Source organism: Pelodiscus sinensis, chromosome 4 (assembly GCF_052426305.1).
Source record: "Pelodiscus sinensis isolate ZL-2025 chromosome 4, ASM5242630v1, whole genome shotgun sequence".
In the NCBI taxonomy this organism is placed as follows: Eukaryota; Metazoa; Chordata; order Testudines; family Trionychidae; genus Pelodiscus; species Pelodiscus sinensis.
This window is the reverse complement of record NC_143055.1, coordinates 17,469,120-17,495,099: the sequence shown is the minus strand read 5'-3', so window position 1 is coordinate 17,495,099 and position 25,980 is coordinate 17,469,120. Positions and strand designations below refer to the sequence as shown.

Sequence of the window (25,980 nt, the reverse complement as noted above, 5' to 3'; positions counted from 1 at the left end):
TCAGGAATAAGGGATCTTCCATAGAGCACAGTTTGAGAGAGACTGCAGTAGAGTAATCTCTATTGGTAAAAATTGCTTCTCTAACTGTGACAAAATCTGGGTGGAGATTAGGCCTATAAATTCATATCACAATGCAACTCCATGATATATCTCTTTACCAAGGCAATCACTAAAGACACACTTGAAAACAGAGGCTTTATTGTTTAACAGGCCCATTAAAACTGGAAAAAACAGATTCACCAACTTATTTGTATTTTTGTGTAAAAGTACCTTTCTTTCCCATGTTAATAAAAGCAGAATTGGTTTACTGTGTGTTCATTTAATACCTTTGACAGTTGTGATTGTGAGGAAAAGAAATACAATAGTAAACTGAATAGAGTTGCTCACGCCCCTCCCCAAATTCACACTATGCAAATCTGTGGATTGTAACAACAGTACAAAATGTAACAAAATTGGAATTTTAATTTTTTTTAAAAAAAAAAAAGCTTTAAAAGATAACAGTCCCAGCTATAAAACTATATAAGCATTGTATAAGAAATGTTAAAGTCATCAAGTCTACAGATACATCTTGTAAAAACCTCAATAAATTATATATATATTTATAATATCTAATAACATTTGAAATCATGCACAAATTTGTACATTTTTATGGGAAACCTAATGATTTAGGTACTTGGAATGTACAATTTAGCAGACATTTGTAAGAAAATACCAAAATTTCTTTAATTTAAAAAACTCCCAAATCTATAGAAATCTACTTTGTCAAGAACTTCAAATGACATAACCTCAAACTATAAATTATTCCTTTTATGAGAAGATATTTGTGGTACTAAAAAAATAATACTAACGTGAGATGCACAGGGAAAAATAAACCAAACAACCCAATATGTAATTATATTTGCCTCTTTGTGGTAGTAAGAGTTAAAATCTTCTCATAAAAATACCTCCCTTTGCCTTTCTGGTCCATACTAAAGTTCCCCTGTTTATTTAGTGTGCTTTTAAACAGTAATTTGGCACAGAGGCCCATAAATACCATACAAAGTTAAGTCTAGCAAATTAGGCATTATTGGCATTTTTAACATGCGTAGACTTAAGTGATATACAATCCTTGTACTTCCCCTATAAAGAATGCAGTTTTTCTTGCTGTTTTGCCAGTGTGTTATTTCTTAAATCCAAAAATGCAATGATACCGGCAAGGAGGAAAAAAAATAAATAACGTGCATCATTCAAAGTCAACACTTAACTTTGCTGCATAACTTGTTTTTAAGATCAACCACAAATAATACCTTCATTTAAAAATAGAAAAATAAACACCCACACCTTCTCAATGAACAGTGGTTAAACTGATGGAAGAATTCTTGGCCTTAGTTTTTCAAATACGTAAAAATGATTTGAAACTCTATTATTTATTTGGATTTAACCACTGATGATGATGTATTGCAAAATAAATTTACCTTTGCTCACTGCAATCCAGGATAAACTAATTTTTAAAAAATGAATATATATTTATAACATTAAATGTAAATTTGTTAAAATACTGTACATCTATACATTCTCTCAATATTTCCATAAACATAAAAGAAAACTTGATTAATATATTTTTCTCCATATTTAATAAGTTAAAAAAAACCTTAAACTCAGTAAATTTTAAAGTTTACAGTAATGCTATGCTATTTCAACCAATGAACAGATATGTTAATGTCTATAAATAAATTTACAAATATACATGTTAAGATACAATTTTTAAAACAAAACTGTGAAGATAAAACACAAAATCTTTTGCCCAGATCAGAATATCCTAGATTGCAATGCTCTTTTTTTGAGAGGTTTCCCCTCTCATACTGCTTTATGTTGCATTAGTATTATACATTCTTTTTTATATATATATACAGTATATATTTATAGATATGTACACAATTCTCTGGAATAAACCTTTTTGATATAAGTTAAAGACTCTTGCCTACAGGTACCCGTAATTTCACTCTCCAAGTCACTGTGGGTTAATAAAGACAACTTGCTAGCTTTTAAAGGAAAAAAGTACTGAATAGCTGCTTCTCTTGGACTCAAATCTCCATCTCAAGAGTGTGATTTTTACATTCTTAGGGCCTGATCCTACAGCACACTGACTAAAACACTTCATCCACAAGAAGCGCCGCCCTCACTCCCCACAAGACAGTGGGGCTCTGGATGAAGAGTGTTCTCATGTGTAAGAGGTTGCAAGACCAGAAACTAATTCTGCGATTCGCTAGAGGCATGTGGCACCTCTATACCAGCCACGTTGATGCTTTACTCCTTATGAACCCAAAAATGAATAGGTTACAATGACATTCTTGCATTGCCCTTCTGCTTGGAATGTTACAACTCCTCTGTATATACCAGTCACTCCCAGCCCAAATTCAAGAGTGGGTAATGATCTCTGTTTGCCACCAAACCAATAATTCCTTTGAGACTTTGACTAGTCAAAAAAACAAAAAAACAAAAAAACAAAAAAAAAAAAGGAATCTTTAAAAAAAATTGTAAGTAGCTGGGTAATGATCGTGCAACTATAGAAAAAATCCCCCAACCAACAAAAATATAGCTATTTATATAAATATATTAATCCCTGCAGGCAATGTGGCTTTTCAGCTTCACCAAAAAGGTTCATGTACAGATTGCATAAGCAAAGAATTTCTACATTCTTTATACTTCTCCCCCAGAAAGATTTTTTTCCTCTTGGTATTGCAGGCACAGAATGGCAACTCTGGCACCCGATAATACATTACCGGAGGTCCAGAGGTCAGCACCTCTAGATTTAACATTTTTTTTTTGTTTGGAAAAAAAAATCTTGGCAAGAGATTAGTTCCTTCAGGCCAAACAGTGCTTTTTGACTTCTTATACAGCAAAATAGGAAAAAAATAACCCCAATCCCCATAACCCTTCTGCGGCTCAACAATAAAAAACTTCCTGAATTACCAAGCAGTTTCATTCAAGATCCTTCACTATGGTTTGTCCTTGGTGTCTCCCAAGCCTACATTCATGAGTTTCCCCCCCTCCCCAGGGTCCGTCTGTGGGTTTGGAGCCATCATGTCTTGATGACACCATTATACTGCTGGTGTTTGGGAAGACATGGCTCATCTGGCAGAAGGTCGTGGGCAAACACTGAGTCGTCTCCAGAAGAGCAGGTGCTGTGTGTGTCCTGGCAGGCAGGGGAATACTGCTCGAATGGCACTGAGAGGTCAAGGTACTCCTGCAAGGAGATAAGTCACTTTGTTATATGGTGGGGGAGAAGAGAGCACTAATGATGCTGCAATGCTTTACCATTAACACAAGCATTAGGATTAGAACTGCACTGTCAGAGCTGGTTTTGAACACCCCTCAAATTTTGGGATCTGGGATTTTGCTTTAATTCATTATAAAAGTATGGGCCAGGTCTGGCTTTAAGCCGCCCTCCAGCGCTCTAGAAAGATCAACTTTTGGGTTCTGGTTCAGGCCCATCTCTACTCAGGACTGATCTTTAGCCAGAGAGAAACACTTACGTCAGTTGATGTTACAGTAAGTACCCTATCCAGGTCTTCCACTAGCTGCTTAAAGGTTGGCCGTTGTGATGGGACTGCATGCCAGCACTCCCTCATGATCATATACCTGAGGAGAACAAAAGGCAAGAGATCTTTACTGTGATTTGGTAATGGCAGGCAGAGCACATATGCACACATGCCAGGGTCCAGCCCAAGCTGGCGGGGCAGGACAGCCCCCATTCCTTTGCACTGACCTAAGCAAAGTGAGAGACACAGCTCCTGCTGTACTGAAACCCATGCCCTACGACAGGGCATACAACCCAGCTAGAATGCCTGCAGCAGTAAAAGGGAGTTACTCAGCTCGTAATGACTGTTCTTCGAGGTGTCTCCCCCCGTGGGTGCTCCACGTCAGGTGTGGTGACGTCCTGGAGCTTCAGTGTGGAGTCTTTTCCTAGCAGTGTCTGAGCTGTGCATGCGCGAGGGGAGCGCGTGCTGTTCCTTGACTGTCACCTCACGTGCCCAGCTCACCCTCTCCCCTCAGTTCTTCTTCTCCACTGGAGCAGTGAGTGACTCCGAGTAGTGGGGAGGAAGGGAGGATCGTGGAGCACCCACGGGGGGGGACACACCTCGAAGAATAGTCATTACAAGGTGAGTAACTCCCTTTTTCTTCTTCAGATGATGTCCCCGTGGGTGCTCCACGTCAGGTGACTGGCAAGCAGTATCCCACAGGCTGGTGGGAATCGGAGTCACTGCTTAGAGGTTGTAGATGGTATTGCAGTTGCCAGTGCTGGTCGGCAGCCAGTTGTGGCATAATAGCATAGTGCTTAGCGAAGGTGTGCTTTGACGACCAAGTGGCTGCTCTGTAAATGTCTTTGAGTGGTACATTGGTGAGAAAGGTTGTGGAAGTGGCTGTTACACGGGCTGTGTGTGCCCTTGGTGGAGAGGGCAAAGGGCTTGTTGCTGAGTGTGTGGCAATGCATTATGCATGACGACACCCACTTGGAAATGTGTTGCGTTGTAATAGGGAGGCCTTTGGATTGCGGTGCGATGGAAATGAACAACCGGGAAGATCTGCGGAATGCCTGAGTCCTATCTATATAAAAGGCCAGAGCTCTTTGTATGTCAAGTGTGTGAAGCATGGCTTCCTTTGGATATGCATGAGGCTTGGGAAAGAATGTTGGTAGCACTATTGGCTCATTAATATGAAAAGCTATGCACACCTTGGGTAAAAAGGTGGGGTGAGGGAGTAACGTTACCTTTTCCTTAGGAAAGATTGTATAGGGTGGGTCTGCCATGAGGGCTCCTATCTTGCCAAGGTGATAGCTGTACGGAACAGCACCTTCATCAGTAGGAATTGTAGTGGGCAAGTGGCCAAGGGTTCAAATGGAGGCCTCATGAGTGTGTCCAGGACAAGATTTAGATCCCGTGTAGGTGGGGGTGTCTTGACGGGAGGGTATAGATTTTTGGAAACCTTTCAGAAATCACCTCATAGTGAGATGTGCGAATACAGATGAGCCATCTATGATCTCATGTAGAGCTGATATCACTGCCAAGTGTACCCTGACAGAGGAGTTTGATAGACCCCCAATTTTAAGATGATGTAAGTATTTGAGAATCTGGTGAAGTGCCACCTGAGTATCTGTGTGGGCCAGGTGACACCAAGTGGAGAATCTTTTCCACTTTTGGAGTTAGATAGCCCTGGTTGATGGTCTTCTGCTCTGTAGGAGGACTTCCTTTATGGGGTCTGAACATAGGGCTTCTGTTCCATGGAACCAGAAAGGATCCATGTGTGTAGGCAGGAGTGTGTGAGGTTGGGGTGAAGCAATCTGCTCATGTCCTGGGATAGGATGTCATGCCTGAAGGGCAGAGGGTACGGTTCAGCTACAGACATCACACGAGGAGCGAGAACCAGGTCTTATCTTGCCCAAGACAGTGCTATTAGTATGACCAGTGCTCTGTCCATTCTGATCTAATATCCACTCTGGATATTAGAGGGATGGGTGGGAAGGCGTGGTGTATGTACTGAGGAATAGACCTTTTTCCCCAAAGAGGTCCAGCTTCTTGTGGTCGTTGTCAGTAGCCGCTGCTTTAGCATGTGGTGCTTTCACTCGCTGATTAGCCGCATCTCCAATGAGAGCTGGGCTGTGTATGTGAAAATAGAAAATCCAGGTCTTTCTGTGGAACAAAGTACTTCCTATTTGATTTATTAGAGGTTGGTTGGATTGAGGCAGGAGTTTTCCAGAGTTCATCAGAGACCTCGATTATTGCTTCATCAATCGGGAGTGCAATTCTGGATTGTGAAGCAGGGCGTATGTTCTTGTTGTTTCTCCCCTACTTCTTGGAGATGGACGGCCTGTGTAGCTGCCACTCTCTTAAACAGCTCGTGAAATTGTTTTATGTTATCTGATGGCTGAGACTCGTCTGCTATGACAGCATCCTATGAATATGATGTATCATTGATATGGGAAGAAGTGTTCTGTAGGTCCTCCTGGTCATCAGAAAATTGACCCTCCTCCTCGTCTGAATCTGTAGCGGGCGGCGCTGTTTTTGAGTTGGAGATGGTGGAGGGAGCCTCCCTGAGGCCGAAGACGATGCCCGGTGTCTCCTCTGTGTCCCCCAGTAATCCCATGGCACCCAGTGAGGTGGGTAGTAGGGTGGAAGGTACAGATACTCTGGATACCAGGGGGAGTAAGGTGGTGATGAGCCGCAGTGGGGGAAGAGCGCTGTGATGAAGAGACACTGCAATGCACTCCCCATCTGATGTGGTCCCTCTCCGATAATGCTGGAGATCGTGGATAGCTTGAGGCAAACGCTGGAGATGGCTGCGGGGGGAAGCTCTTCCAGGCTGAACAGGTGACAGCTGTGGGTTCTCACTGGCAGCTGTATCTGGATGCGGCTGCTCTTGAGTATCTCTGGGTGGTAGCATTGAACGGGAGGAGGAAGAGCTTGCTCCCAGTGCCAGTTCCCTGCACGTGGGCTGTGCACGGTTCCCCTCACTGCCGTGTCCATTGATTCTGCCGGCACTGAGGCTGAGCCTGCCTTCATGATCGCGGCATCTGTGCTGTTGTTGGATTCCCCGGTACAGGGCTTGTGCTGCTTTTCTGCTCCTGCTTCTCAGGGGGAGGGCTTTGAGGGCAAGAATCTCACCGGGGATCAACCCCTTTTTGCCCGTGCCTCAGTGACTGGTGAGGCAGCCCTTTCCTCTCCCGATATATGCTTCCCTGGGAACCCTCCGGCTGCATTGCCTTGTCTAGGAGCAGCATGCGGCGGTGAAGCTCCCTGTCTTTCTAGGCTCTGGCAGTGAGGGAATGGCACAGATCACATTTTTGGGGGACATGAGTCTCCCCTGGACAGCAGATACATTCTGCATGCCTGTCTGACATGGGCATAGAGTCCGGACAAACTCGACATTTTTAAAACTGGAGGAGCCTGGCATTGCGGCCTCTGAGCAGCTGTCGGCCAGCGTTCTGTCAGGATTGCCTCTGACTGTTGTGGCCGTTAACACTTGCACTGTTGCTCTCAGTTGATTTCTGCCTTTTTCATCTTCTCAGCCTCTCCTCTCTCTCTCTCTTTTTTTTTTTTTTTTTTTTTGGAAGTGAGAGAGAGGACTAGGCAGATTGAAGGGAGCTGCGGTTTTTAGTGGCCGCCCGGCAGCAGCTGCTTAAAAAAGCCAGTAATGAAACTGACAGAGAAAGGTTTGTTTGTTTTTTTCTTTTAAAGATGAATCCAGATGATGACAGAAAGGGGAAAGGGCCCTGAAGGAGGGAAACGGGAGAGGCTTTCCACTCCCTCTGAGGAGAAGTGAAGAGACTGAAGAACTCTGTCTGAGACCGAGGATGGAAGAAGAGGAACTGAGGGGAGAGGGCAAGCTGCGCGTGCGAGGTGACAGTCAAGGGACAGCGTGCGCTCCCCTCGCGCATGCATGGTTCACAGACACTGCTAGCAAAAGACTCTGCACTGAGGCTCCGGGATGTTGCCACACCTGACGTGGAGCACCCATGGGGACATCATCTGAAAAAGAAAAAAGGGGATCCCCTAGGGAAATCTCTCCAGCACAGTGCCCGCAAGAAGAGCCCAAGAGGGACAGGTATGGAAGCTGGGTGTAGAGATGAAGGAAGCTCAGGGTACAGAGTACTGAGACACAGCTGGGCCTAGCAGCAGCTTTATTACAGTAGCTGTCTCTCACACGGTCCTTGGCAACTCCAACTGGGAGCACAGGCCTAAGGCTGCCAATGGCTTGGAGCTTTACGTAGCCTCGGCATTCATGGTCTTGGCAGCAGAACCAGACTGGAGGCCCCAAAAGGAAAGAGAGGAAATTGACACTTTGATTTCTTTGACAGACATGCACTCTCCCTTCACAAGGTGGGGAGCCTGCAACTCACAGCACTGGCCATAAACGTAATCATTTGAAGAGGAAGCTATTGGATTATCCAAATAGAAGCCCTTCATGTCCTCGCTGGAAATCTGGTTTGCATGATACACAATTGTAAGGGTCTGGCTCCTCCCTGTCACTTTCCTGAGGACAAGTGAGAGCAAAAGGACGCTCATCAGGCCTTAGAGTCGAGTGCCCTGTCCAGAGCAGTAACCAATGATATTTACAGGCATTTCCCCTGAGAGATACAGACCTTGCGAAACAAGAGGACGTACCAATTTCTTACAGATTGGTCTGCTTTTATATCCAAAACACTGCAGGCCCAGTCTGTCCACAACGTGGAGCAGGCAAAGCCAACTGGACCGGGGAAGAGTTAAAAGACAACAGCAGGGAACGGCGAGTCAATAGGCTTAAAATGGAGTGCTGATATCACAAGACTCACTGAATAGTGATTTGTCCTGCCTCAGTCCCAGTGTAGGGATTGGAATCAGACACAGGCAATTAAATGTTACTTAACTCACATTCGTTTAGGGTGTTACTGAAGCTGAAATAAACTAAATGTAACGATGCCACTTTGAGACTCAGAACCAGCCTCAGGCTAGAGAAAGTGTTTTTCATTTTCATAGTGACCAGTGTTCCCTGTAAGCTGAGTTCAGGCAGCTACTCAGCAGAGATTCAAATACCACCCATTTGATTAGCACAGCACCCACAACTGGCAGCATGTGATCCTATTGGGAGTGCACAGACACACATGCCTTGATGAACTTAACATTTATTCTGCACATGGATGGAAAAAATTAAGGGAACATTGACAGTGACTACTGTGCCATGACTGGACAGAAGAGCTTATGTCCCTGTTACTATTTGTCTCTGTCATCTGAGTGGGCTAAGTCCTCTCCTGACTTGCACTTCACTTACCTGTACCAAAAAAGACAGAATTTGGCCCATTCTACATATATGAGCAACTGTATGTTGAACAGAAAGAAACTCTATAAAACAATCTGTCACAGATCCTTATTACAGGGGTCCTGTGAAACAAACACTTGTTTCTGGGGTAGCGCAGCAATCAGGCAGGAAAAGCTGTGTTCAAAAGGTAAGTCACCAAGAGGCGGTGTGCTAGCCCAAAGGAGAGGAGGGGGTGCTAAGCAGGACTATTTCCACACCTCCCTCAACCCATAGGCTCCTATGCAATTGCTTACTGGGAAGTTCAGGCATAAGCACGAGGCAAATCCATAGCTGATGTGGGCTTTGAGTTGACACGAAACAATCAGGCATAGCAAGCACAGTTGCACATTTTGTCCGTCACTGACATATTGAGTCTAAAAGTATCAGGCTTGATAAGTCTATCTGGAGCCAGACGAACAATCACACAGCAGGGCGAGCTTAAACAGTAAGTAAGCGGGGATCAGACAAAGGAATAGGCAGTGATATCTATACACACACTGGAAAAGGACTGGAGAAACTGAATTAAGAAGGAAAATAAACTAATGCACCTGGCAAAGTTTCTAGAAGGGAAGTGATTACACTACTCTCTCCCATGCATGCACTTACAGGTCATGAGTGCAGTTTGCTGGCTTGTCCATCCGATGACCTTCTTTCAAGAGTTTGAAGAGTTCCTCGACTGGAATTCCCGGATATGGAGACCCACCCAAAGTAAAGATCTCCCATAGCAGCACTCCAAAAGACCAGCTGGGAACCAAAGAAAGGTGTTTAAAATTCAATAAAGGTTTTTTTTGTTTTTTTTGTTCATTTTTACTTTATTTCAGTGCAGCCATGCATAGCTAACACAGCCATCAATAGCATGACTAATTGCCTAGGCCATTTTTACTAGTTACTTGGAGATCTCTGCTGATCCAACTCAATAGCAAAGAAATCCCAGGCACCATGTCTGAAACTGAAATGAGCATTTAATCAGATAGGTGACAGCCCATTTATTACCCCATACTCTTTGTTAGGTCTTCCACCAGCTCCACTGAATGGAACAAATCAAATTATTCATGCACAGCTTCACTGAGTTGCAGGCTAGGAACCACAGGCCGCAGTGCAAACTGATACCAAAACTTGCTTGTTACAACCCCCATTTCACTGGCTGGACTGCAAGAAACACCCCCTACAAAAATCAGCAGAGGACTAATGTTACATGCTGTCACACTGCAGCTGTGCTACATTTAAAAGTCCTCTCTTTCAAAATAACATTTGACTCCTTCATTTTCTTATTTTAAAATAGAGATTCTCTCCTTTCTCCAGCTTAGGTAAACTTTTGTGCCCAATTTTGCGTTCGCTAAGTACTGAAACGATGATTTTGGCAGTTCCATCAACTTTCTGCTAAACTGACTCAGGGAGCCCTTTATTACAAAATAAAGTAGCCATCATGCTTAGCTGGGTGATTTCTGCTTTTATGTAAGTGAAAGTGGAGAGCACTGAGTTCAGCGGTGATCTGAAATGGTTATACCATTTTCTTACAGCATACAGTCACTAAAGCTAGCTAGGTTAAAGCAAACATGGATTGTACAATACATTAGTTGACCCCCCAAAACCAAAACTGATCAGATCCTGTATTTAATGAATTCTTCTCTGACCAGCTTCAGTAATTCGGAGCAAGGCAAGTAGGCCCTGAGCTTCCTCCTATAATTAAATGTGACCATCCGATTCAAAGTCAATAATAATTCTGCTTGAGCAAAGACTACAGCCTTTCTGCGATTCAGTCTACTCATCTACACTCTGGGTATGAAACACTTGCCTATGCTTATTATGCAGGTGCTAGAAAGCTAAGCGCAAGATCGTAGAGCTCTCTGGATGAAAACTGCTATCTGAGGGCAGGGCAACGTTGCACGTACAGAACTGTATTTCAAAGTTAATTACAAAGCTTTCTGCCGAGCACAGATTTGTTTTTTGCTATCAGTCTTCACCAGCACTAGGCTCAAAGTTCAGAGTCCCCATTTGTGCTTATCAGTGCATTTGTCTTTAAAGCCTCTGGTATTTTGTTTTGCTTTTATTTTAAATTTTTTAAAAAGCGGGTAATGCTTACACATCGCTCTGGTGAGTATAGACCCGGTCAAACAATGCTTCTGGAGCCATCCATTTCACAGGCAGCCGACCCTGTAATTAGGAAGACAAAGGGAATGTTCCATCAGCATATTCACTCAGCCACAAGGGCACCATCTGAATCTTCTATTCTAATCCAGTTTGAAACATTTTCATTAGCAACCACATCTGCTTCCCTGATCACAGTGCAAGACTGTAGTGGCCACATGTAAACAGATTATAACATTTGATCCCCACTCTTCACTGAGTAGCTGTGTTATAAACACCCTCCCTCTTGCATGCTGCATTTCACTGCCAAGGCAGGTTTAATGTATCGAAGCATCTAAAAAAACCCAGTCTCCATCATATGCAAAAGGCAACTATGGGGCTGGATTTTTTCAAAATAGAGTCGGATCGGCACCAAGTCTCACTGGCTTGCAGAGACTATTCAACTTAGTGCAAAAATGCTGCTTAGTAAGAAGCAGAGGGAAAATGCACAGTGTGAGTTCATCCAATGGCTTCCCTATGGTCCCACTGAAATCAAATAAGGTGTTTTTAATTTCAACAGGGCTTCTCACCCTGCCAGGAGCTCAACGGGAGAAGCAATGCATGCCAGAGACCCAGAACAAGGGTCATATGAAAGTGATGCCTGAGGAAAAATAAACTGCAGCAGAATTCATTCCTGTATGCAAACAACTCCTAGAGCTTCCAGCCTTTGGCTAATTTGTATCTGATAGTGATAGAACAAGTTATGCCCCTTGGAGTGAGGGGTATAGGAAAGTTCAGGGTCAATATGACCACAGCTGCAGTGAATAACCAGAGTGGCTTGGTTTCTCCTTCAGTATAGAGTGAGTTTCACTTCAAAGCTCATGGTATGTAAGACTGCACCTTAGAGTCACAGATCCAACTGCTTCTAGAAATATCTGTATAATCAAATGCCATGAAGGCACCAATCCTGCAACTGGCAGTGTACAACGGACTGAACTGATTTCAACAGGACTCCCTGTTGGGTGCACTGGGCCTGCCTCTCTGCTATTAACTGCTGGAACAGGGCCAAACTCTTTTGCTCAATGCAGTAATTTGTTCAAAAATAAGGTGTGGTCCACGGGCATTTGCTACTGACTCCTTCCCCCACCAGGAACTCCCATGCACTTGGCAGCAACATACTCACGTTGGTTGTTTTCTTGTAATAGTCGATGTTGTGAACATCTCTGGCAAGGCCAAAATCAGCAATTTTCATCACATTGTCTTCAGTGACTAACACGTTCCTGGCTGCCAAGTCTCGATGAATGCACTGAGAAAGGTGAGCAAAGAAATGAATATGGTCTCATTAAACTGCTTATGATGCGTGGTTTACGAGGTGCTGTTGCATTTACTCCAAAGCCAATAAAGCTGCACTATTTAATTTCTTCACCCTGCGTGTCAGTGTGCCACATGCAGTCTCAGAGAAACCACCTCTTAGCAACACCCCTCCCCCGCTTCTTCTCCCTCTCCTTCTCTCTCTCTCTCTCTCCAGACAGCAGTGCTGCTGCTTCTGCTCTCTCAGGATGGGACATCTGGCCTGGAGAGTCCCCTTCTCCACAGGAGACCTCTAGATCCCACTGCTGTATATCAAGCTGCCAGCACTGTTTTTCCTGAAGGGAGCAGAGCATGGGCTAATGGTTTACTATAGGACAGTGGGAATCAAGACACCAAGATTTTGTTTCCCTGCTCTACAGACTGACTCACTGTGTAAAATAACATCTTTGTTCACCCATTTGTAAAATGGGGAGGAGGGGTACCTTCTGCATTAGGAGGGGGATGCAAGACCTGATGAATTAAAAGGCTTGATTCTCCAATTGCTTACATCTGTGTGAATCAGGAGTAGCAAGTGTGAGAGTAGCAGCAGATCTAACGCATCTCTCTGTTTTTCATGTCTTTAGGAGCTCGTGGATAGATTTCTCTGGAAAATCTTGTTACCATTGGGCCAAATCCTTCACTGGGTTAACAATAGAGGAGTTCAACTGGTAACTTGTAAAAAACACTTGCACACGGTGGGTCTCTTCCCCGGCCTCAATGCTCTCCACTTTTAGCATTCCTGAAAAGGGGCCACTTTTGTCACTATTATCAGAGATGAGATTCTCTCTCAAACTGACCTTCAATTTTGCTGTCACATGGACACTACCAAGAGGCAGTGTACAGCTCTAAAACCATGGCCACCCTTCGATAGCAGCTTTGACTGACTGAGAATTGGATATCTGAAAGTCAATGACTTCTGCATTTAGATGTTTCTCATTTGTATCTGCTCACTGAAAACACACAACTGAGGTCTCTGCAGTGCCCAGATATTGCCACAATGTTCACATTCTTACTGGTGGATTTTTGATTATAGCTAAGCTGATTACCCCACTAAGTTGCTCATAAATGGATGTACTAATATGCAAATGGACTTGCTTCTTTGCAAGTAGAAGTGCATTTCTTATTGGAAAAAATACCTCTTGTACTTTTAGGCTCATATGGGCAGCACTCACTCATTGATTTGCTCACAATGCACTTTCCGCATCTGTGGCACTACACACATGTGTACGTATGTGATAAATAATAACAAACTCCAAGTCTCTCAACTCACTTTCTGAGATGCTAAATACTCCATGCCACGGGCCACCTGATAGGCACACGAGACTAAATCTTTAAATGTTAACTGCTCTTCTGGAAGCTTGCAAGTGTCGAAGGAATAGTCCATGCCAGGTGGCCGACGAGCCCTGAGATATTCCCGCAAGTTCCCTTTTGACGCATATTCTACCAGAACGTAGAGTGGGCCTGCCAACAAAAAATAGCATGGTATTGAGGGCCACCAAAGCATCGAAGAAAGTTAGATAGGAACGGCACTTAGGCCTCTTGACTTCCAGTTAGGTTCCCTAACCCATGGGCCAAGCAGCCTTTCACAGACACGTCTTTTCAGAGCCATTCACAAAATTAACTGAAGCCTAACGGCCCCCGGGGGTGAGCATTACCCTTTCTGTTTGATGACTGGGGAGGCTTAGACATTGAGGGTATTATGTGACTTGCCTAAACCCACAGAGTGGGGACTCAATGCCAATATTCTAACCACAAGGCCAAGCCTTGCCCAGCATATTTTCAGCATTCAGTGAGTAAGTAATAAATAACAGTCAAACCACCAGCCTCTCTGCCTCCAGCTGTACTACCCACCTCCCCTCCCCCCCCCCCCCGCCGCCCGCCATCTCCCCAATGAGAAGGACAACAAGGAAAGACATTTGAATAAAGAACAGTATTGATAACAAATAGATATCTCCCTAATATAACCCACACATCTGTGGGGCGTAGTTCATTGCCCATATAGTGGCACGTAGACCACTTACAAAGAGAGAGAATGAGTTTGCTCTACAGCCTTAGCTGAGAACCAGCTGACTTATATCCCAGACTGTAGAGGCTCATACACTCAGCTCCAGAAGTCCCAGGTTTTGTTTCGCCTGTCAATGTTGTACTAACACCAGATATTTGCTCCAATATATAAAAATCACCCAACTTCTCACCGAACAAAGGATAGTTAGTTATGACCAGAGCTCGCCGAACCGTGGCAAGCCCTGCTCGCCAGCCGTGCCTGTTCGGTGATCTGCGCATGCACAGATTGCCCGAACCCGGATCTTCCGGGTTGCAATCTACTCGCCACGGGTGAGTAGATTGCATTATTGTCCCTGGTTATGACTGTGCATGCAATTACTCTTGTGGTCAATTCAGATGCACAAGGAAAGAGTAAATCCTCCTGCCTTTACACAGCTTGAACAAGAGGGCTCCAGGAGAACAATATTACATTACAAAGGGAAAATCCTTGTGCTTCCTGGGCCAGGAAACTGCAATAGAGATATAGTGTACATAAGGCTGACCTAATGTGCACCATAGAGCAAAATGGGACCGTTTACTACTGAAATCATGAAGTGTGATGGTAGTATATATCTTTCTTTGAAACATACCATCCTGTGTGCAGGCACCTAGGAGGTTAATGATATTTTTGTGTTTCCCAATCATTTTCATCATTTCCATTTCGGACACCAGGTCAGAAAGATCCTTGTCAGTAGCATCATCTGGCAAAGACCGAAAAACAAGAAACAGTGAGGAAGGGACTAGCCATTTCTTATAGTCTAAAAGTAAAACCATAGCTGGAGCGCAATAATACTATACAATATGTTATACACTGAGTGAATGGTGACTGGCCATCTGGGCATTTATGAGAGCTGGTCAGGAAAAGAAATTTTCATCCCGTGGGAAATGTTAATATTTGCTTTTGCCCCAAACTGGGATGAAACCTTGAAAGATTAAAACTTGTTGCCAAACAAAAGTTCTTAAAAATTCTGATGTGAAAATAAAACACCGGGTGTTTTATTTTGATGCTTAGAAACTGAAAAAGAATTGGTTGTCAATTTCAATTTTAGGATTTTTGGAGCTTCACCTGCATTCTCACCTGTCTTTTTACACATGCACAAACAAACTTCCCCATTTTTTCATACTGGAAAAGAATCAGGAAGAGGTAAAAGAAGTGATTAAATGGGTGAACCACTTTTCATACCTTTTACTGTTTTCAACTTTCTTCAGTTAGAAAAACTTCTAAAAAAGAGGGGGGAAAGCTCCCAGGATAAATTGGAAAACCAAAATTTTTCAGCTTCCAAACTCAGAACACAAAACAGCAAAATATTTCAGTTTGACAATGTTGGAAATTTTCTCTCCAAAAAAGTTTCATCAACATTGACGAATGAGGACCCCCTGTTTTCCTATGGAATAAACATTTTTAATTTGAAAAAAGTTTCAACTGGTGCTAGCAGTGATATTGTGCAGAATGGCAGCACTTCTTGCTGTGACATAACCATGCCACTCCCCTCCGGGGATTTTCTGCAGCATAAAAGAGAATGCTGGTCAAGTTACAGCAGGTTCTGTAACTTTCTGTGCTTTAGGCAGGGAAAATAGAGGAGAATGTGGAGGAACCCAACCAACCCCATTGTTTTGCCTCTTCTTAAACTACTAAGGTACTTGGCCAGGGCTGGAATTTGATATGAAGATCTTCTAAAGTGCTTATATGACCCTGATCACCCAAGTACATGAACCATCTCCAAACGTTTCACAATTCTAAAAGGATTTTATACACATACCACTGTGAGGGTGTGTTTAGACTACAGGGTTTTGTCAACAAAAGTGGACTTTTGTCAACAAAACTATACCTGTGTCTACACTACTGCCAAGTTCTGTCGACATAACATCGACAGAACTCGGCAGTTTTGTCAATGTCAGTAAACCTCATTCTACGAGGAATAACGCCTTTTGTCAACAGAGTTCTGTTGACAGAAGGCGTTAATGCATCTAAACTGTCCTGTGTAAACAAGTACTAGTTACAGAATTGGAGGGGGGATTTGGCTTTCAGTTTGCCCTTCTTATAGACTATATTTTTAGAAAAACACACACCCCAAATCATGATAAATGCCAAGGGCAAATGCCTCTCTAACAGCCCCACCTTCCTGCCATTCCTTCATGGTGCTGTTCTCTGTACCTTTTAACATCTTGACAGCTACAGTGATGGCCTTGTTAGGCTTGTCCTTATCGATCCCAATCGCTTCTGCCATCACCACTTGACCAAAACAACCTTCACCCAGCGGTTTCCCCAGAGTCAGGCTGAAGCGACAGATACAAACAAATGAATTAATATGCGACCGTGCTGACAAGTGGAACGAAGACAGAAGAACGACACGTATAATTCAGGATGCGGTTTGACTGACCGAGATCTCGCTAATTCCCACTTGGGATCGGCAGGTAATTCAAGCTCCGAGACATTTGCTAGCATTGGCCCATCGCTGGATGAGAGCCGGGTGATTCTGACCAACGGGGTGTTGGAATTCATGGAAGAATTTGACTCCAATGACACCTGCTTGAATAGAGCAAATAAAATGTTATTGCCAACTGCCTCTGTGGCAGAAACATGCAGAAGTGCTTAAAAAGAAACCCGCCAAGAGCAGTTTGAACTAATCTTTATTTATTGAAGACTTATCATAAATTTGTACAGACAGTGTGTGTTTGCAGTCAGTCCTAATTTTCCCTTGCCTGGCCTGTAAAAGCTGAGAGATTGCCACAGAGAATAAATTCACAGGATTGGCAATCCTTTGTAATCCCTACATTTGCTGCTGTGCTGTGCCATGCTCTGATCATGACTGGATGAGCTATTGATCCATCATGTGCCATCATGTCCCTTGCGGCAAGAAGGCCCAATCCTGGACTCAAAGAAATCAATGAGTTTTGCTAGTGACATCATTGGGAACAGGACCAAAAATGTGTTCTGTCTCCCACTTCTGCCGTTCACAATGAGTAGGGGTGCAGGACTGCAGACTATATCTGGAAGGTCCTTTTCCCCCCCTTAGTGTTGTTACATGTGGCCAGAAGGGCCAATTTAAGTGTCTGTTTACTAGTCTTAGCTAAAACACAGGTCTCTGTGGAACTGCTGGTCTTTGACAAAGAATACATGACCTCTAAAAAGAGAGTTAACTGCCACAAACAATTAGAAAAAAAATCAAGTTAATGAATAAGTGAAAAACTGATACACACAGTTTGATCCTTATCAGGCGAAGGCCCTGCTCACATGAATGGGATTTTTGACTGAATAAAGGATGCAGGGTCAGGTTCCTAATGTAGAAAGGAATTTAAAGGAAAGTGGGGCTATAGGGGGGATAGGAATCTTGTATCTACTTTCTGTTACCTGTCTCTTGAGAGGAAATTTGGAGACTTTCTGTACAGTGGGCGTGCTCATGGCTTTTTTGCTGGGCATTTTCATCCTACAGATGATCACGACCACAACCACCAGGATGAAGAGAACGAAGCCAGTTCCATAGCTGAGGATGCCAGCGTAAACGGAGCCAGAATCATCCACTTCCACCAGCTCTGCAGAGTAACGAGAAATCCAAGTGAGGAGCAAGGACGGGCGATGGCAGCCAACACATACACATGCAGTGCAAGAAATTCAGGTAGAGCCTGAGCTAAGCTCACTGTCACCAACAGGAATCTTCCCATTGACTTCAATGTGAATTAGATCAGGTCTAGGCTGGACACCTCTTTGTATATGTGTAATCCTGTTGGACTTAACTTAGGAGCCCTCCCAACCCAGAACTCTGAATGCAGGTGTTTTGCTTTTGCAAACAATGCAGGATTGTGCCCTTCCTAGATTTCTCTCCATTTTGACTGATATGCCCCAGATGAAGGATTAATGTGGCCATTTAAAATAAGATTTCAGTTTATTCACCTGAACCACATCTGTCTCCAAAGGAAGGCTAGGCTGGGTGAGGATAAATGGGAAACTTGGCTTAATTATATCATAATTCATAACATTTTGTTTGGACAAGTAAAGAGAGGGGAAATTATCTAATTTTTTTTTTTTTTTTGGCAAAAATCCCACTCTGGGATTCTAGAAAGTCAGCAATTCCCATAGTCCATTGAACAGGTGCCAATCATTTTGATGACCACACGCTATAATTAGTTTGATGCACTCAGAGCTCAATCCCGCAACCTCTCCACAAGCAAAACACAAATCAAGACTGATTCTCTGCATGTTCCATTCAGTTCAGGCACTTTTGAATTTACAAGGGGTCAAAGCAAAACCAAACACACACTAATAGAAAAGAGAATGCCCAGCAGTTCTTTAATCACTGGTGGAACTCCTAGTGAAATCACTGGAGCATGCGGGTTTGCCATGGCTTCCAACAATGGTGGTGGAGGGGATAAAAATGTATTTTATAATCAGGTAATTTGAGAGAGTATCCTGTGAGGTCCCTCAATTGCTGCTGACTTCACTGGGGGTTGACAGAGCTCTATACCAAGCAAAGTCAGGTCCTGTACAACGGTTCTCTGCTCATTTGGTTTTATTTGCTGCCCATTCAATGGACTTTTCACAGAGTCACTTCACTCTGGGCTAAATGCTGAGCAGGGTAGTTTGGGTGCAGGTGACTTGAAAGCAGATGCACTCAAGTGCAGCAGTGAAGGAAACGAATGAAGGAAACATCACCCCTCCATAGGCAAGCCCCACCCCAGCTCTGGCCTATTGAAATCAATGGGAGTCTTTCTGCCAACTTTATTGGGCATGTATCAGGCTCTTGGTGACTCTGTCCTTGAAGGAACATGGCAATGCGAGAAATGGGGGGTGGCTATTGTCTGTGCATATACCAGTACACGTCGTGCAGCAATCGTTGCGAGCGAGCTGACCAAAATGAGCAGAGAACCTTTGTACAGGGCCTGACCTTGCTTGGCCAACCCCCAGTGAAGTCAGCAGCAATTGAGGGACTTCACAGGATCAGGCCCTATACCCAAAGGGCAGGAAGTATAGCTGCCATGAAATATAGTTGGGATGGCTCTGCTGTATTTTATCACAGCAGCAAACTTCATAGCTTTAAGGTCTCTGATCTGGGCCTTTTCTCTCTTTGAAAGGCTCGCCACAGATGGACAGACTACATTCTGCATCTCCCTAAAGGCTGCTGCAACCTCGGCCCCCATTCCAGTTTGCTATCTCTGCAGTGTCTTGCATTTGAGTTCACTATGAAGTTCCACTTTAGCTGGGTTTTTTAAAAATATGCTACAAGTTCATACATTTTAAAACCAATGCAACAATTTGATGATACAATCCAGGCAGATTGTTATAACAATGTAAACCTCCGAACTTAAATCAAGAGAAACAATTTTTAATCCATGGAATGGGGGAAGCGGAAACAGAATCAGAGAAGAACCAGCAGATCCCATTTGCATCAAGGCCCATCTTTGAGGAGACACACTGCTCCCAAACAAAGACAATTAATATGAAAAATCACCAATTAAAGTAAGGGTTTAGAAATGCCAAAGTTTCTGGTTCAGAAAAAAAGTTTTGGGGGATGTGTCTTTGCCAAGGCTACCACTGATGGTGATCAAAATGTGTTTTATAACGAAGAGATTTGAGAGAGTATAATTTATTTGCTGCCCATTCAATGGACGATTAAAAATAGGTATTACATAAAAAAAGAAAGGGCTGAATTTTGGTCTGCTTCTGCAGTCCTGCTTGGGCTGAAACCCATCAGCACACTTTCCCAAATTCATGCACTTTAACACAAGGAGAGTTTTTAGGATGTGGGACAGTGCAGATCTCTCTGTTGCATGGTCTAAGTAGGAGAGTCAATTCGGTCTCCATTTCCAGAGCCTACATAGCTCCTACTGCCTTTAGCTGGTGCTAGATGCAGTGTTCCCTGTAAACTGTGTGCTTGTGTGGCTGCTCAGGAGAGACTCCAATGCCACCCAGCTGATTAGCTCCTGGTGGTGCACATTTGCACGTGTACCAGTGCACAGAAAAAAATATTCTGCACACGGATGGAAAAGAATAGAGGGAGCATTGGCTTGGAGTATTAATATCTCTGAAAATCAGTCCAGCAGTGCCTGGGTTGTGTATCTCCATCTCTACAAGTGACTCTCATTGTGACCTTCCATTTCTAGATAAGCAGGCTAATAAGTTATCTTAAAATTAAACTATATGCCTAAGTCAAAGGGATCTTGAAAGGTTTAGATCACTACTATCTCTAATGTGTTTTGGGATCCCTCGGAAGAAATATGAGGCATGTCAGTATTTTTAACATGCAAGTGCAATGGGGATTAGAGATCTGCATGGGCAACTGAAGAGGAGAGTTCCTTCTGTGGAGAAGTCGACTAAAGATCAAAATTCATTACTAATAATGCGTAGAACTGAGGCATTTCTAACTTAAAAATTGAAGCATCACCAAGAGGAAACAAAGGGGACAGTGCAGAAAGAAATACCTGGTAGAACCGTCAGCCAAGCAGAATGATGTGAAAACCCAATAGAATTCCCAGCGAGACAAGTATATTCCCCTGCATCCTCAAAAGTAACATTTCGCAAGTACAGAATTTCTAGTTCCTTATCCGTTGTGTTAACACCTGCCGTCTACAGGGGGAAAAAAATACACACATATAGAAAGAGGGAAAACAGAGGATAAGCCACATTCCCAGCAAGTTTGAGGACACAACACGGATTTATAGGTAAAATTTCAAAAGCAGATGAAGATTTGTTGTGTTTCCTTCCAGTGGCCCATCTTCTGCATTTATTTATTCATTCCCGTTTGCATCCTATAGTAAAAGCAAAAGGTTCCCTTCACCAGGCTCTTACTCTGTCCCACTAATGAAGCATGCAAGCAAAAGCATCAAAAGGAAAAATTGCCCCCACAATAGGACTGACTGTAGGTTAGCAGGGTGAGTGTGGGGGGAAAAACAGAACTTGTAAGAATAAGAGAGTCGTAGAGAGGAAAGGGTAAAGTGCTGGCCAGATAAATGGTGACTTCATACAGAAAAATGTTCATTAGGAAGACATTATTCTTAATGTCAATTTCAACACCAAGAGCTTATCTATTAATAATATAGCTCTTGATGCTATCATGTAATTCTGGATCATCATTAGAAAGTGTCCTTTAGGGAGCATTCCTACATTATCCGGGAGATAGACTGGCTGACTTGCCACTCACTTTATAATTAATTGAAAATGTTAAGACATAGGCAAAATTATTCTGGAGTGTAAACCCCAATGGAGTTAAACCAAGGACAGCTGAACTCCATTATTCCCTACTTATGTGTTCGCTAGCATGATCTAATACTGATGTTAATTATGAATAACTATTGGAATGGAAAAAACCTGTTTTTGGACTATACTAATACTATGGGCAAAAATCTTCAAATGTATTTGATTTCTTAGAGGTTTGAACATCAAAGGCCATTAGCAAGCAGTCCTGTTATCAGCACTCAGCCGTGAGGAAAAGAAAGGAATAGGAGCAGAAAAGACTGGTAGCAAATGTTGACAGTCATTTTATTGTGGGAATTTTTCCATCGCAATTGATATATAGGCATTTAATTCTTTCAAAAATATTAGCAAGGAAATAAGGTAAAAGCCATTCAGCATCAGTTGACAGGGTTTAATATAAAATGAATAGTAATTTTAATCACTAGCTTCTTAGAATGTTAAAGCTCATTCTTGCAGTTGCTAGGGCCTTGGGACAGAGTCTATGGTTTACCTGGTTTTGGTTTGCGAATATGGAGCCAAAATGGTTTTTCGGCTATGCCTACGAAATTGTTGGCTCTACACAGATATTCTCCTTCATCTTGTTCTGTCACATTGAACAGATTTAGGTTAGCATCGGCTTCAGCGTTTTTACTGATCCAAGACTGCAGGAACAGACAGAAACCTGAACTTCAGTAAACCAAACAATACCTCCATCGAAGCTACGTTAGCTTAGGACTGATTGAGCATGACCAATTTATACTTTCATTTCTGCTCACCATACTCAAGTGAGGAGAACTACTGAAGATTTAAGTGAGCAAGGGGACCCGGATCAGCCCAGTAACAGCGCACAAGTTCACTCCTCTCCTTTTACTGGTGCTTCTCCCATTAAAAGGCATACATCATCTTTCTTTCTTTTTTTTTTTTTTTTTTTTAAAAAGGTCATTATCCTGTTCTGCACCTAACGGTAGCCAGACAGCCAGAGATTCTATGGTTTCTTAATAACTGTGTAGACAGAAACAGCAGGAAAAGGGCTTACATGGAGATTTGTGTTTGCAACCCAACTCAGCAAATACTGTTTCAATTATCAGGATTCCAAAATAGAATTTGGAGACAAAATATAAGCAGTGGCAGTCTGAAGCCTACTGCTGACTTTGCCTTTCAGAAATTAGCTGTAATTTTTTCCACTGCACATAGGAGAGTCTTCTTTACTAAATAAAGTGATGCTTATAAATCAGCTCAACTTCAGACCATTAAATGGGGTTTTATTTCTCATCTTCGAAGCTGCTGCAATGGCAGTTTCTCTTTTATCTGAAAATGTGTGGCCCCCGAAGGGCTAGAAAAATACCCCATTCAATTCTGGAAGATAAAATGAAGTGATAGTGCTTTGTTATTCCCCTGCGTGGCCCAATCTCTAACCACAATGTTAGAGTCTGATTCTGCAGATCTGACTTGCAAAAAAGGATGGCAGGATCAGCTCTATAATTAGGAACTTAAAACTCATTCCAGATGTGCATAGGGTTCAAATCCCAATGTGAACTTTGCAGTTTCAGACGTGATCTCACTGCTGAGATTCACACTTTGCAAAGTTGGTTTGAACTTATCTTTAAATCAGCCAGTTTCCTTGCTGCTGCTTCATTATTTATAATTAAAGTCTATGTATTGATAGAGGGCACAGTTTATCCTGGGCTAACACTGTCCCTTGCTGGAGACTAGAATGAGGAATTTTCAATCCCCCTGACATGGATAACATTCCTCAGAGCATCCTGCTAATTCCTCCTACAGAATTATTTTTGTTCACAGATTTAGGCCCAGCTTTGAGGTAACTGATCCAGATGGCAGTTTGTTTTTGTCAAGCAATTTCAGAACAGATTCAAGTGTAGCCTTAAATGTAATTGAGAGATTGTGCTCCCCCAGCTCTGCATGCAGAGGGCAATCTTGACATGCAGCTTTTCCTTCCCTCCTGCATGAAAGGAGGCTAAGCTGCTTCCAATGTGCCATCTAACCCATATTCTGGATTCCGCAGAAGCCCCTCTGCTGAACCTGGGACTTGCCCAAGATCAAGAGATGGGGCAGCCTCATCACGTCCCTCGAATCCTGTCAAGATTACACTGGGGAGACTTATAACTAGGAATCTCTTTTAAGGCCACCACGGCTGGGGGGGTTCTTAACAGTATGATTCCAGCACAGCTGCATTGCTGGGGACTGAGATTTAAGCCACTGTCAGCTTTCACAAGGGCAGAACAAATTCTGCTCTATGACAGAATAGTGTGGGGGAAAGCTCCAAGAGGAGGGGGCACATTAGCTCCAAAATATTAGTGATTTACCTTATCTTTTAATATTTTAAAAACAAAAAATCATACAAAACTGAGAATGACAGCACCAAACCAAGGCCCATTAGCTGAGCACAATGATGCATCCTGAAATGGAAATTCTCGGAGCCCTGATGCCATAAACCACAGTTAACACTGCCAGACACAGTCACGATTAATCAGAAGTAGGGAAGATAAGTGTGCCGTTGCCATTAAATAAAAATAAAAATCACCCTTTTGTTTTCAAATGCCTGCCTGTACTTGTACTTTTAGGAAGGTATAACTCACTCTGTCCAAACAGGAGAAGGCATTTGGCAGTTCTAATAATCTAGCACCTCTGTCTCTCAGTGTCTAAAAATTATACGCTAGTTATACATGTCTTAGCCACAGCAATGTAGGATCAGGGGTTTGTTACACCATCTGCTGTTTGCACAACTTTGTGAGCTTCCAGAGGTAGCAGTACTTTATTCCACAAGGACCACATATGGAGCAAAAAAGACTAAATTGAGTGGCGTGTTACAACACTTGATAGTTTGCTATGAAATCAATGGGAAATTAATGTATACATATATTAAGCAAATCTTTATGCACAGCTAGTGTGGTGCCAAATACTGAAGAACTGTCTCCGACCATTTCTTCCAATGTGTTAGTTCAATCTGGGTAACGATTTCCAAGGTCTCTGGCTTCTATTATCATTTACTTGGCTGAGTTATAACAGTGTACATACTGTCTGATCGCTCTTTAACTTCACATGTAGGAAAAAAAAACGTGCCATGGAACTTACAATGAACTGACTAAAGGGACACTCTCAGGTTGACAATCAAGGGCCAAATTCTGATCTCTGGAGTAACTCCACTGAGCCCTATGTATTTTAAATGGATTTACACACTGCATCTTAGCAAACTGCAAAGGATTTTAAAAGTCTAATACACTTTTCACTGTTTACAGTTTTCTTTTTGCATTTGCTCAATCCAAGAAAATGGTGGACCTGTCAAGTTTTAGCCTTGTTTGCTGTCCCTGGGCCATGTTCTTTCACAACACTGGAAGGCCTGCACTTGGTCCTGTTCAGCAGAGCACTTAGCACATGCTTAGCTTTAAGCATCAATGGGACTTCAGTGCTTAGCAGAGGAGGGATGCTCTCCTGAGTCTGGGCTCAAAAGAAGTGTTAACTGCATCATTGTCACTGGTCTGAGCAGAGACACAAGAAATCAGACTTACGGTCACATTCTTGTTTCCAGGCCCAAGTACCACACTGCTTTACACTGCTTTATGTAGGATGCAGGAGAGGTATGCACATATATGTAAAACTGATTTTTTTCTGAGCCATTTTAGGCCAAATTTCATCGGACAGCGTATCATTCATTATGATACGATCCTCTCAAGTGGCATAACTTCCGCAACCATTTGCTTGCTCTTTATTTATCCAGGCTAATGTACATAATAAGGTAAGCTCTGCCCGTTTCAGTTTTGGTCCAAACTGTGACATAACTGTTTCTGGACACTTCTAGTAAACAAAGAAACAAACGGGGAGCATCGTTTTTAATGACACAGTTGTGATATTTTACTGTCGAAAGGGACTTTTACAGCCAAATGTTCTTGCTTTGTGTGCCACTCAGAAAGGTCTTTTTTTTAAAAGCTATCCCATCTGCCCAGATTACTCTCATTATCCTTCCCCTATAAACACTGGAACAATTATACAAGGGAAACTTGGAGTGCACACATGATGTGATTTAAACAATACTCCTTCCCTCCCCCCCAGACCTGTAGTGTTGAACTGTTAATGCTGCTTGGGGCTTTGCTGTGTTTTAGAATTCCTGGTTCCAGTTTGTTTACGAGTGTCTAAAAAAAGTTTACTGTCTCCATTAAATGAGAACACCTAATCTTTGGGCTGAACTCTCAACGTAAGTGCAATATAGCTACAGGCAGCAATTTAATTTTTAGAAGAACAGAGGGAAGGAAAACCCATCCCCTGATTTGTCTCTCTCCTGGTTCTATACATTTAGGGCAAAATTTTCAGACGCAATCAAGAAACTAAGGAGCCTAAGATCATGTTCACACGTGACATAGGAGTTTGGGAGCTCAAGTCTCAATGAATTTTAATGAAACTTGAGCTCTTATGAGCGTAAACATCACTTTTGAAAATGCTACCCTTAATGACATTTATTTGCCCTCTCATCTATATACCTGTGGGTGGCTTAACATATAGTCAAATAATAGTGCCATCTGCAGAAT

At 42.8% G+C, this 25,980-nt stretch overlaps 1 protein-coding gene across 7 annotated transcripts in view; it reads right to left on the bottom strand.

Moving 5' to 3' along the window:
- Positions 1–477: 477 nt before the first annotated feature.
- FGFR3 (fibroblast growth factor receptor 3) overlaps positions 478–25,980 on the bottom strand; it is a 346,288-nt gene continuing 320,785 nt past the window's right edge. For 2 of the 7 annotated variants that reach the window (XM_089777768.1, XM_089777767.1), the window contains 11 exons: positions 21,951–22,101; positions 17,618–17,805; positions 16,653–16,798; positions 16,427–16,548; positions 14,862–14,972; positions 13,499–13,689; positions 12,062–12,184; positions 10,895–10,965; positions 9,418–9,555; positions 3,516–3,621; positions 478–3,226 (listed from right to left, as the gene is read on the bottom strand). In XM_089777768.1, coding sequence (XP_089633894.1) covers positions 3,062–3,226; positions 3,516–3,621; positions 9,418–9,555; positions 10,895–10,965; positions 12,062–12,184; positions 13,499–13,689; positions 14,862–14,972; positions 16,427–16,548; positions 16,653–16,798; positions 17,618–17,805; positions 21,951–22,101 — 1,512 coding nt within the window. In that variant the 3' untranslated portion in view covers positions 478–3,061. Of the gene's footprint in view, positions 3,227–3,515; positions 3,622–9,417; positions 9,556–10,894; positions 10,966–12,061; positions 12,185–13,498; positions 13,690–14,861; positions 14,973–16,426; positions 16,549–16,652; positions 16,802–17,617; positions 17,806–20,688; positions 20,834–21,950; positions 22,102–25,980 lie in introns of all 7 variants that reach the window. The other 5 variants (XM_075930897.2, XM_075930898.2, XM_089777769.1 and 2 more) reach the window with 5 other exon arrangements.